Source organism: Pelecanus crispus, chromosome 7, assembly GCF_030463565.1.
Source record: "Pelecanus crispus isolate bPelCri1 chromosome 7, bPelCri1.pri, whole genome shotgun sequence".
Taxonomy (NCBI): domain Eukaryota; kingdom Metazoa; phylum Chordata; class Aves; order Pelecaniformes; family Pelecanidae; genus Pelecanus; species Pelecanus crispus.
The window spans coordinates 30,392,853-30,406,466 of record NC_134649.1 but is presented as its reverse complement, the minus strand read 5'-3'; the positions used below and the strand labels follow the sequence as shown (position 1 = coordinate 30,406,466).

At 37.4% G+C, this 13,614-nt stretch overlaps 1 protein-coding gene across 1 annotated transcript in view; it reads left to right on the top strand.

The window, feature by feature from the left end:
• The window catches only part of IARS1 (isoleucyl-tRNA synthetase 1), a 108,850-nt gene that overhangs the window by 70,036 nt on the left and 25,200 nt on the right, over window positions 1-13,614 (top strand). The window contains exons 21-26 of the mRNA XM_075713572.1: window positions 208-328; window positions 4,831-4,922; window positions 5,278-5,355; window positions 5,835-5,956; window positions 9,666-9,768; window positions 9,957-10,040. Coding sequence (XP_075569687.1) covers window positions 208-328; window positions 4,831-4,922; window positions 5,278-5,355; window positions 5,835-5,956; window positions 9,666-9,768; window positions 9,957-10,040 — 600 coding nt within the window. The remainder of the gene's footprint in view (window positions 1-207; window positions 329-4,830; window positions 4,923-5,277; window positions 5,356-5,834; window positions 5,957-9,665; window positions 9,769-9,956; window positions 10,041-13,614) is intronic.

Here is a 13,614-nt window from a genome sequence, read left to right as displayed (position 1 = left end):
GTGAAATCAGTAGCAGTGGGAGTCAGGTTTTCCTTAGCTATTTCTCTTACATACGTGTTTCTGGAATTTAATGTCCTCTCTTAGGAAACCAGTGTAACACAGTGAAGGTGACAAAATACTAGTGGCTGACAGGTGACTCGATATAGAGGTTTGAATATATACCCTTATGTCTTGAAAATGTGTTGTGTGTTTTTATGTTGATGATAGGATGAGGGAAGAGAATTCCTTTACAATGAGAACACAGTTAAGGAGAGCAATAACATCATGGATAAATGGATTCTTTCTTTCACCCAATCACTCATTCAGTTCTTCAAAGCTGAAATGGCAGGTATGCACATTTGGTCGGGTGTGTGTATGGGTGTTTAATTTTTGATTAGAGAACTAACCATTTCATCCAGAGATTTCCAGATTCCACATGAGACTTACTGTTCAGATAAAAGGAAGGAAATCTTTAACCAGCTACCATAATACATGGAATGCTGCTTTCATGGGTGTTAATACAGATTTTGCTATGCTTGTTCATGAGATTTCAAGAAGTGATGAGGCTTTTTTTTGTCACAGCTAATCCTATGAGCTCAGTGATGTAGATTGTTGCTGCAACAAGATCTTCTGCAGTGCTTGGAGCAATTAATAACATTATAATAGTAACTGAAAGCAGTGAAAAGGAAGCCAAATAGAATTTGGGGAAGCTTTAAAAAAAGGATAAAATGAGCAGTGCTCAAGTTAGCTAAATAAAATAATTTTGAGAGGTACATGAGCATGGGGAATAAATTTTCCCCTGAATAGTTCCATGGAACTTACAAAGGGTTTCTTACTTACTATTACAAAGGGTTTCTTTGTAATCATATTGGGAGTGTGTGCAGTAGGACAGAATAGCATTAGGATACTGCATAGCTGTAAGAAGATACTCTCTTGGTTTTTCTTCCTGCATGTTGTCTTTTCCATCATCCCATACCTCTCAATGCTCACATTCTATTAAGACAATATTAATTGCAAAGAGAAGGTGCTGCAAGAGCCCCCTGAAGTAGTTGGTCTGATCCAGTAAGCTTACAAACTTGCAGATAAAGTCACAATGGGATTTGAAGATCTTTTGATGCCTTTTAAGGGCACTAGAAACCTAGATATCGGAAAGAAGGTGGCTTGCCATTGTAGTTACTGTTTATGAATAAACAAGCAATCCAATGCCCGTGATCTTAAGTTGCCCTCAGAAGATTTGTAGAAGCCTTCCGTGGGTGTGCTTGGGGAAGGAAGGTATTAGTGGGATAATAGATAATGAGGAAACCGCTAAATGCCAGATCTGAGTTTATGAGGACACAGGACAGTCCTCCTCTGCCTCAGTCATCTCTTGTATTCCCCCCTCTTAAACTGGCACGATGTTCACTCACCAAAACAAGTAAGATGAGTTTATCTTGCTACAGTAGATAATGCAGGTCATTTTGGTAATAACAAAATTCAGGTGAGATCATCTAAGAACATTTCATTAAAGGAAGAAAGAATCCTCAAGCTACCAAAACTGGGAATATCAAAGCTGTCTGTTGTTGACAAAAATGTGGCTTCTTCCTAGAAGTTTTGTCCTTGAAATTTGATGGTGGTGTGTGAGTTTTGTGTGTTGCCAAACAGAAATATGCAGAGCCTATGCAAGTTTACGTGCTGCTTGTAAAGAGGAAAATACTTTGAGGGACAGTGGAAAATTCATTTGTGAATGTGTACCTGGGATGTAGGATTAGTGCATGGTTTAAACAGAAATATAGTATTTGCAGGAAGATGAGCGTGGGGGTAGAAACTTGAATTCCCTGCTCTGGATTTCGAAGAGGAAGATGAAGCTAAGAAAAAGGGATGTGTCAACTGACATCTTTATGAAGCAAGAAGATCCTTCCAAGCAGGAGAAGAAAATTCCTGTTGGAAAATGACAATGTAAAGACTTTCAAGACTGCAGTGTTGATATTAAATGCTATTGTCTTGGGTTAGATGAAGATAACATGATGTGCTCATCACGAGTGACACATCTCATCTGGAAGTGATTAATGAACACCAATTTTTTTTTTCCAATTTATTTTTCTGCATAAACTCTGAATTCAGTCAGACAGATATTAATGCGATGCAGTAAATTTGTGTACTGTGACAGAATACTCTTGTGCTAATCTTTTTTAAAAATCTAGTTTGGTGGGGTTTTTTTAAAAGATTTTCTACTTCATATGACTTGAAGTAGGAAGAATGTCAGGAAGAGGCAAGGGAAGGTTATAATGGTGACTGATAACCTCAAATGCTACATAAAGGAGATAAATACACTACACAAGCTTTATTTTAGAACCCAAGATTTTGAAAATAATACTAAGGAAAAAAAAAACCCAAATGCAGAAGCTGTTGTAGATGTGGCATGATGTGAGCAAAAATAAATGATTGTGTTCACCAACTAATGCCATACAACTCTGTTACCTGCAAGATGCATAAAAAAATTTGTTGTCTCTGCCATGTCTAAAACATAGCTGAGGCAGTGGTGCTGACATCATATTTGGGCACTATCTGTCAAAGAAATGGCCCAATCTGCACTGTAACATGTTCCTGCAACTGTGCGTGTGATTGTGTGAAGAACATACAGGCCTGAAACTCTAAACGGCAAGGAGGCAGCACTAACCAGAAAAATGTTGCAATTGAGCTTAGCTTCTTCCATTTAATCAGGTGTATTTTTTAGTGGAGCTAAATCTTACACCGATTGCCTGCCTCTAGAAAAATGTTTACATTAAGTAAAAACTTCTGTTAATTCTGCCCCAGTTTCTACTAGTAGCTTGAATAGCCTGCAGTATTTCAGCCTAAAAGGAGTCCCTGTCAACTTAGTAATGACCTCACTTGAATGGATTGAGGGTGGGAAGGGGAACATACCTGTGCACACTCCAACTTTGGGATGCTTTAGGAGAGCCTAGAAAAACTTTGGAAGGGTCTAACAACCTTCTGCTTGGGGAGAGCTTTTGAATTCCTAGAACGTGTGCAATTGGAGAAAAGATAACACGTGTCAGAAAGCAGCATCATATCAATTGTTCATGGAAAATTGGCAAAAGTTAAATGTGTTGAAACCATACACGTGTGTTTGTAAGAGGGTATTTGCTGTTGTGTGTTATCTCTGGTTTAATAGGTGCCCAAAACTGGAGCTGTAGACGTGGTCTCTTCAGAAGTGCTGTGAGTTAGGTAGATGTGTGCCCATAACCTCTTTAGCAGCAGCTGGTGTAGCTGACTTAGCTGTACTTTGATAACAACATGCTTATCCAAATTAATTATCAGCTATTGAATAGTAGTATAGTTTCTCCACTAAACCTCATCTTTTATGATGGAAACTTCTGGGTTTGGGCCCTTTGATAAATAGGGCAAGTAGTAAGATATTGGGAAGATATTGTTGAAAGTGATAGAGCAAACAATCCTTTGTGTCTTAAGGGGGGTTTAAAATTTTATATTGAAAACCAGTAAGCCTTATTATGCTCTTTTTTTCTTACTTAAGTGCCCAATACAAGAAATTATTTTACAAACCAACTTTTCTCCTGATGACTGAAATTGAAAGAAGTGTGTGTGTGTCTGTGCATGTGTGTGTGCATGTATTTCCATGTATATGCATGCCTTTTTCTTGAGTCATGAAAAAGTAAGATTTCATGATTTGGTTTATGAACTGGGCGAGTTGTTGAGCTATTGAGGGCAGAAATGCATGTTTCCAGGCTAACTTGAATCTCTTGTTAAAGATACACTATCCCTGAAGGGTGGGGTTTTTTTGAGTTTTTGTGTTTGTTTTTAACCAGTCTCCTAACTAGATAACGCATAGCTAGAAGAGTACTGGGAATTTTTTAGGAATACAAATTCCCACATAAATAATGTCTTCCCCACCATGGCATGAGTCTTCTGAGCATTTCCTTTTTAGGTTTAAATACCAGTACTCTGCCTTTAAAAACACTCCTATTTTAGAAAATGCAATGAAAAGTGTGGTGGAGCTTTTAAAGCTAAGATCTGTTTTATTCAGTAGCTGCTTGATTAATGAAACTGATTCAGAATTGAGATCAAAAAGGTCTTTGCTTTTAGAGACGTTATATACAAGATTTTCCTTAGAAAACTGAGTCATATTTAAGGTCCATCCCCACCCCCCTAATTCTCTTGTGAACAGCTGAATTTGTTTTCCCAGTTGCATAGTAATGCTTGTGATGACCTTTATTTCATGCTGGCAGTCCTCCATGCTTTTAAGTTACACAGAACTTGAAAATACAGCTATGTTTATCTTCTTACCTTGTTAGGCTTGCTGCTACTTTACATTCTTTTAGCCTACTGTTACTTAGAAAAATAATTTTAAAATTGCAATTAATTCAGGGAGAATTCATTGAAATAGGTGTCTCATTTTAAATCTGGCAAACAGAAAATGTTGGCAGTAATTAATAAAATTTTATTGTATGATTCTACAATAATTTCTGTTAAACTTCTAGTGACTTGGCTATATTTACAGCATGTGCAAATCTAGGATTTGGCAAATCCTTTGTGATTAATAGTCTTTTATCCACTATCCTCTTTACGAGTCAGATAAAAGCATAAGGCTTCCATAATGCGTGTTTGTGTAGGGTTAGGGAAACAATTTGGAGGTAGATGTGTTTGTCTTGAAGCATGAGAATTGATGACGTGCAATTTCAAAATATGGTTTTAACATAATAATATGTCTAATCGCTTCTTTGATCATACTAACACATGTGTTTCTGCTCAAGTTTTATCTTTAACAACAGAGCTACAAATGATAATGTGTTTCTTTAAGTGAGGAGCTTGATGCAGAGGGCAAATATTAACTACAGTAAACATTTTTCCTTCTAGCTTACAGGCTGTACACCGTAGTCCCTCGATTAGTGAAGTTTGTTGATATTCTGACCAACTGGTATGTTAGAATGAATCGTAGAAGACTAAAGGTAGGTATCTACTTCTGCATTCTTGTACTGTAAACAAAATCCTAGTAGTCTATGTTAATGGATAGTAGCTTCATGGTGTTACACAAAATCTTTGTACTGCATTTTAAATTATATATCAGTTTGTACCTGATAGTGGGAATGAGAAGTTAACATTTTCTTCCTCCTCTTTGCTTTATGAGGAAAACCAAACAAACAAAATGCCCAGTAATTCTGTTTCAGTTGAGCAAAATTAATACAGTCTGGAAAACCAGTTTATTGCATTAACATAGGAAATTTTTGAAGGTTATTGAAGTGCACTTACTGATCCTAAAATTGCAGTTGTTGGTTTTTTTTTCTTGGTGAATTCTTCAAATAGGGCGAGAATGGGACTGAAGATTGCATTATGGCCTTGGAAACCTTGTTCAGTGTGTTGTTCTCCATGTGCAGACTTATGGTAAGGGAATTACAGCCCACTATAACTATTTGACATTTTTTATGTAGTTAATCTAAAAGCATGCATCTTTGTGTCTAAGTTGACCATAGAAACTACGGGTACAGAGACTGAACACATGGGGAGAAAACCATATTGCTACCGATTTGTGCAGCACAGTTAATTTTCCACCTCCCCCTTTTATTTGCTTATCTGCCCCATGGTACTATAAAGATGACAAATATCAACTGACTGATCAAGAGACATTATGACTTCTTATGTGATGCCCAAAAGTAACATGTAAATATCAGGAAGGAGGTGAATAAGTAGTAGCAATTTCATAATTTATTTCAGTCTGTATTTTGAATAACATCACAGTTCTGCACTGAAGACACTGTGTAAGCATTGTTTTTGCTGAACTGTCCTTATGCAATTCCTAAGTATTACTGACTCATAACGTACAAACAATAAAGAAAAGATGATGATTGAATGCAACATTGCAGGCACCATATACTCCATTTATCACTGAGCTGATGTACCAGAATCTGAAGACACTTATTGATCCGGCCTCGGTTCAGGAAAAGAATACTGAAAGCATCCACTACCTCATGCTTCCCCAAGTGAGGTAAGAGACAGCTGTTATGTGGCAAAATGGGGATTTGGGTTGGTCAGGTTTTGGTTGGCTGTTGGGTTTTTTGGGTTTGTTTTGGGTTTGGGGTTTGGTTTGGTTTTTTTTTGTCTTTTCACAGAACAGTGCTCCTTCACTTACTTGTGTTTAAAAGTGTTTTGCGTGACAAGAAAACAAGCTGCTTTAATAATGTGAATATTTTTTTTGCCTCAGAATTTTAGAATGATAGTTAACATGTTCTTTTCTCTAAGCAAAAACTGTTTAAGTTTTGATTAAGCTCTGATTAATGTTAGTCTCTGCTGCAGGAAAACATTTCACTAGCAGTACACTTCACACCCCACTCTCAATGTTAGCTGGGAATTTTCTTTTCCCTCCACATTATTGCAGTTTAACCTGGCAGGCAACTAAACACCACACGGCTGTTTGCTCACTCTCCCCCTCCCCAGTGGGATGGGGGAGAGAATCAGAAAAAGCAAAAAAAAAAAAAGTAAAATTCGTGGTTGAGATAAAGATAGTTTAATAGGACAGGAAAGGAAGGGAAAATAATAATAGTAATATGCAAAATAAGTGATACACAATGCAATTGCTCACCGCCCGCTGACCGATACCCAGCCAGTTCCCAAGCAGTGATCTCTGCCCCTCAGCCAGCTACCCCCAGTTTATGTACTGAGCATGACGTCATATGGTATGGAATAGCCCTTTGGCCAGTTTGGATCAACTATTCTGGCTGTGCCCCCTCCCAGTTTCTTGTGCAGCTGGCAGAGCATGGGAAGCTGAAAAGTCCTTGACTAGCATCAGCAGTACTTAGCAACAGCTAAAACATCAGTGTGTTATCAACAATATTCTCATGCTAAATCCAAAACACAGCACTATGCCAGCTACTAGGAAGAAAATTAACTCTATTCCAGCTGAAACCAGGACACATATTTAGGCAGTAGACTTGTGCTAGGTTAAAGGATTGTAGATAGGAAGGAAAACAATTAGAAGGAATGCATGTTCCTAACTCATAATGTTTTCTTCTTATGGTGGGCAAGGAATATCCTTTTTACCCTTCAAAATGTGTGCTGACTAGAAGCTATAATGCCTATCTGTGAAGGGCCCAAAAGGATTATAAAACTTCCTTGTGGGCCCTACGCTTGCAAGAACATGCGCATCCCCCCATCTCTGGGCCTTTCTTAGTGAACGCTGATGCCAGATCCCATGTGGATTGGAGTTACTACTTTGTGTGGACCGCATAGGGAGCCAGCAGAGTGAGTTCTTTTGGCTTCAGATCAAGAATTTAGGCCATTGCTCAGAGATTGCTACTTCCTTGTAATCGTATGAGAGCGAGCACTTTCCAGACAGATCCTTTCTTTGGATGCTGATGGGTGAGGTTTTTTTGTAAGTGCCAGTGTGTCTCAAAAAGATTTGGGTCCGTGATAGTTGCACTGGACATATGCTCTGGGTTATCCATAGCATCAGCTCAACCCATGTAGACCTTGACAACTGAAGCTGGTTTGGTTGGGGTTGTTTTTGTTGTTTTGTTTTGTTTTGTTTTTTTTTTAATCGAGCTGAGGGAGACACTAGTATTACAGTAATTAGTTGCTCGTCAGTGCCTTGATGCTACCTTAGTGGATTAATTTAGTGCCTGCATTGCAGTCTGCTGTTAGTCACTAAATGTAAGAGAAGCAAACTTTCCTTTTGCATTGCAGCTCAGTTTGAAAACCCTCAAGGACAAGGGAGCTGACCTTGATACTTTATGTGCCAGTTTAAAAATCTAGACCTTCTAGTAATGGTGTTTCTTTTATGGATACTATATCCTTTGAGGAAAGTGCGTGTTCTTTCTGATAGCTTTAATAGTGAGGGTTACTGCAACAAGGAGTTTGAGATTGACATAATGATGGTGCTGATTTTCTGTTTCCTGGGAAAGTGCTGTAAAGAATATGTAATCAAAGAATGCAAAACTCATCAGTGAGCTATCAGAAATGGTTTTGAGCTCCTGTAGAATGGAGTAATGGAAGGATAGTGAGCTATTTGCAGGAATGCAGTTCAGGCATGGGCTTAGCATGAGCGTTTAAAAGTGGCTTAGTCCCTTTTTATTCCTGTTAGTGTTAACTGACTTGCTGCTGCATCATGCAAACATATGATGTATTTGAGTGGCTTGCATGGCTTTCCTGTCTTGTACTTTGTTTGGATTTTTGTCTGCTACTAGTTTATGTAACTTACTGGATGCCCTACATATCAATTGTTCCCTTCGTCAGATAAAAAGACATGTTTTCAGAACTAAATTATTGTTGAAGTTTTAGAGTTTCACCTTCACTTGCTAAGGACATCATCACATTTTTCTTTGAATCTTTTTCTGATGACTGCATAAGGACAATATTGTCAGTTAATAAGAAGAATTTTTTGATGCAGTTAAAGAAAATACTATTTTAGCAATATGATGGGTATGTACAGATAAAGCTAAGGGACTTGGCCACTTTCACAGCTGAACTTGACTCAATACCTGTGTTACAAACCCCACTGAGCTATTACTTTGTTGCTTAGTGTCTGAACAGATTGGTTGCATTAAATTTTGTGGATGTGCATGCAATCTGTGAAGACTATTCTCATTTTGTGGTTCCCCAATGTTGTTAAGTAATGGCAAGTAACACTGAAATACTGCCACATTATACTATATGAATCTTTCTGGGAGCAAAATCTTCTATCTCACAATTTACACATTTCTAAGTTTTTGGAGGACCATCCTGAATGACTGGGTTTTGGAAGAAAAAATGCTTCAAAATAGGTAGTTAACATCTTAATCAAAGCCCTAATTGCAGAAGATGGAGGTGGAGGTAATTCAGTTTTAAGTTTTGCTTTACCAGTTCTGTTTTTCTGGACAATCCTTATTGGATGCATAGTTTTCATCCCAGTACTTCTGCTACATATATCACAGCAAGCAACATTGTTCGTTTTATTCACTACTCTCTTTTGAACCAGTACCTCTGGTCTTGATATGTCACTTGTGCGGTTTTAAAGGAGCTGCTCAATTTATGCAGCTACTCAAGAAATCAAGAAAACCACACTTTCAGAATTGTTGGCTGCTAGTACACTTGAAACAAGATGTGAATGTCAGCTTACTCAAAAAAATCAAACAGCACCCCTCCCCCCCAAAAAAGGCAAAAAAAACCCCACAAACCCCAACCCTGCCTTGCCTCAAAATGGAAGGGTGTTAAAATGATGAAGCCAGGAGAAATGATGAAGCTGGGAAAGATGACAAGACTGTCTAAAACATCGAGCTAAAATATCTAAAATTCCTGGAAAAGGTTATAAATTGAGATCCAGTGAGTTGGTTGCATTATAGGTGTTTCATTGTCATTGTAAGTATCCTATTTATAATAACTTTTTGCATCTTCTTATGATGATACTAATGTAAATTTTACTTTTTATTGTATATTAATAGAATAGGTAGTATGACTCAATCCATCATCTTCATCTTGTGATAGGTGCTAACAAAAGATGATTTACAAATAGCTCTGTTTTTTGTTTTCAGCAAGTTATTTCCTCGTCATCTTCTGTACAAAAAGAGAGAAGAAAAACCTGTTTGTTCTTTTTTCAAATTGCCCCAAATAGCGCATAATTGAGTCTCTAATAGGAAATTTCAGAGAAGGGGGTAAAATGTTTTCAATCTGCTCAAACAGATACAATGAAAATGAAGCAATATAATGTTTCCTTTTTAATCTAGGGAGGATCTCATCGACAGAAAAATTGAAAGTGCCGTTTCTTGTTTGCAGTCTGTTATTGAGCTTGGACGAGTGATCAGAGACAGAAAAACCATTCCAGTAAAGGTTAGAAATCTTTAACACCTCTTATCAATACCCTAGGAATGTGCAATAGCTTTCTAACTTTGGGATGAGCCTGGGAAAATTGAATAATTAAGTTTGGAATAGCAAACAGAGTTCAACAATAAAATACTTCAAATGATAAATAATTTCTGAAGTTCTTTATTTTCAGCTTATTTTCTTCTTCTCCCCAGTATCCTTTGAAAGAAGTAGTTGTTATCCATCAGGATCCAGAGGCTCTGGAAAACATCAGAAGTTTAGAGAAGTACATACTCGAGGTAAGAACATCATCAACATGATACTTAACTGGATTGTGTATATCAGTTACCTAAATAAACAAAACCCTAACCTTCCATGTTGACGATATTAATAACTCACTAGGTAAAGCTAATCTAAAAGAGAATTGTAATGAAAGAGGATATCACTGGGTACTGTATACAGAAATGAAGGTAAATGGGTGATGATCCTTAGGTAGTCAGTTGTATTGAGAAACACTTAATTGCTCAAACTGACCACAGAAGACTTCTTTAATGTATAAGTAAGAAGCTATTAGAATTATTCTTTTTCTTGATCAGTGAAAGGAAAAAAACATTTTCTGAATGAAAATAAGACAATATTCAACTACATGTTGTCAAAGACATGGACTGCAAAATTTGTGACCTCCTTCAGTTAAAGGGCATTAAAAACAGTTTGACAGTAAGTGGAAGGGTTGATGGAGAGAAGGAGTTCCATGTAAGGGAGAGTAGGGGACCAGTCAAGATTTTAGCAGGATGTTGTTTAGGATGTAAAATGTCAAATAAATAAGATGTTAGTCTGTACAATTTCTTACACTCATCTGCTCCTGTTTGCCACTGCAATACTCTCTTAATGTGTGTCTATTAGAGAAATGCAGTCTGCCCTACTTCTAAATCTTTGTTTGGATAAAATCCCCAGCATTCAAAAGAAAAGTAACCCTTCTTGGTTTTTTGAGTGTAACTTCCTGAAATTGGCTGCACTTTCTGCTTTTAGTCAGTCATGTAAAAATCCATAGTATTTTAAGAAGTTAAATGAAAAAGGAGTTTGTTTATAAATAAACATCATTTATTTATTTGTTTATACTATAAATAAATCTTTTAAACTTCAGTAATGCATTTCAGAAGTTCTAGTGAAGGCACAAAGCATATTACTTTTTGATTGCTTAAAAGACTGTTTGTAGAGTGGACTTTTTTTAGTCTTTATGTTCAATTAAAGTTCATTACAACAGACTTTATATGCATCTTCTTTTTACATCTGTGATGTACAAGAGAAATCAAACAGTAAGAGGGAATAGTGAGAAGGAAGAGTGTTTCAGTTACAGTGATGAATTTCAATGAGCCATGGTGTTTTGATTCAAAAAGAAAAGGGGGGGGGGGGGGGGGAAGCTACCATGCCATTATGCCTTTGAACTGTTTTCTAGGTGCTGGAGCCTTCAAAACATCTTGCAAACCAGTGGTTCTTAATACTTAAATCTGTCGTGATCATGCATTTGATATTGTGAGCTATGCTATGTGTAATTTCTCAGTGTTAGCAGCCGAGAGCCTTTATAATTGCTTTGCTGAACAGGTTGTTAGGGTAATAATATCTCCGTTGTAAGACTGGAGGCCTTTCAGAACCACTCTGGAAGGCAGTGAGGGAAGAAGGAAGACTTGTTAAGCAATGCTGTTCTTTCTGAACAGTTTTAATTTCCTTTTGCTGCAGTAGTCTCTTGTTGGGATAGATGATCACTTTTCACCCAGATGTTTCATTGTGTTGCCTGGGGAGATATGCCATAACTTCATCTTTGTAACTCTGCATGTTTTGAGGAGAAAGAATTGCATTTTGAATAGCAGCTCTTTTCTAAGACAGCTGAATTCTAAAGGAACTGATTTGGTGTTGATATTGGGCAGAATGCATGCATTAGACTTGAATATAAATTGAGGGTTACTTCATGACAATAATTCCTGTGTATTAATCTGTCTGGATTTTCACTTGACTCCTTGTGATTCAGCAAGGCAGAAAACACGCCAGCTTTTCTTTCAGATGAAAACTGAGGGAGTAGTCTTGCAAAACAAAATCACCTAGGTAGTTCAGATGATCTTCCCCATTCAAGACCTCCAGATAAAAAGGTTTCTGAGGAACGGATGCTAGCCTCAATGCAAGGTCCTTGTTAGGGAAGTTAAGTACAATGTAATACAAAAACTAACAACCCCCCAAAGTGTTGAATTCCTTTACTATTACAAGAGATTTCATATAGAAGTCTTAATACAGTTTCTGAATGCCTGTGAACTGCAAGCTTAGCCTTCTCATGTTTTGCCCTCTCACATCTATGCGTTTGAAACAATCTCTGTTTAAATGAGCAAAAACCAGAAGAAAAAAATTTTGAACAGCATTATAGTTGTACACTGCACAGTTTATGAAAGACTTCCTTCCCTTCCCTCCTGTGATAGCGTCACATCTGGAAAGGTGAGCCATAGGGTGTACTTTTCATTATCCTCTGAAGTCTGCCTTCTTTCTGTATTCAAAGTGCTTGTAGCGGATATACTAAAAACAGATTACTGTTACAACTTAATTCTTTGTTCTATTTTACCTCCAGTGTACTTCCCAAGCTACTGTCATATTACTGTATGGCTTCTATGTGTCCAAGTGTAGTAATTGGGTGGGAAATGTAGGGATTCTCCACAGTTCAGAGTGGTTCAGTTCCTTCAGCTCCATCCACAGCACTGAAGCTTTGAAGCTGACATTGCAGAGGAACTTTGTCTCATTTCTGTCTTCAGGAAATTCTTACTGTGTTGTATCACCTTAGGACCTCTGTACTTCTTAGACCTGATATAATACAGGACTGGTGGGTTCAGCAATCTGTCTTCAGTTTGTGTTTCTGTTTAATGTCCTCTGGATTATTAAGTAAAATGTATTTCTACTAATAATTGACCTTTGACCTTCCTGTCATCTTTCATTTGTCAGGATCTGTCACTTTCCAGATCAGTTTATATATGTTCATGACAGAGTCAATTCCAATGGCTGTACTAAGGCATGCTGGTAGTACACGAAGCATAAGGTTATGATGCTTTACATTTAATGGATTTTTTTTCTTCCATAAGTACTTGTAACATTTTGCATTCTTTAAAGCCAGTGAAATGGGTCTTCAAAGATAAGTGAGATAAGTTCTTTTTCTGTTATAATAACCACTGGCAGTACAGTATCTAAGAATTTTTTCCCTCGTCCAGAAATGGCATGGCTCTTATCATATGCCTGTCCTTGGTAGGTTAAGGATTCTTTCTTCCTTTCAATAAGGTATCTTCAGAGGGCTCTGTAACAGAAGATCTAGTCACATGCTTAAAATGTGATGGAACTTTTTTAGTTCAAGTTGTCATTGTCAAGATCAGCTGCTTTGCTTTGACAAAGAGAAAAAAAATCTGCATCTACCCAAGCAAGATCAACTCACCTCGCTTGTCTTGGTGAGAGCAACCATGTCAGTCAAAGAATCCAAGAGATGGCTGAAGCAGCAGAGGACCTCTTAAACTTCTAATTATGTATTACTCCAGCAATACCATCTCTCCCCAAGCCTAAATATACATCTAAGGAAGGCTTCTAAAAATTCTGCCGGGGGCAACTTAAGAGCACTGGCTAAGGGAGTCATGGCTCAATGCACAAGACTTCTAGATCAGTGTTGTATGCTTCTTGCTTTTAGTTACCGTGGGACTTAAATTCTTAAGAATTGCGCACTAAAGGAATTTTAATTTAAAAATCTTAATTGATTTACAAGTGGGATTGTGAGGCTTTTCTGTCATGTTAGCTTATTGATTATTTCTCTTAGACTTGGCATTTAGGATGCTTCACTTCAGAATTGCTGCTATT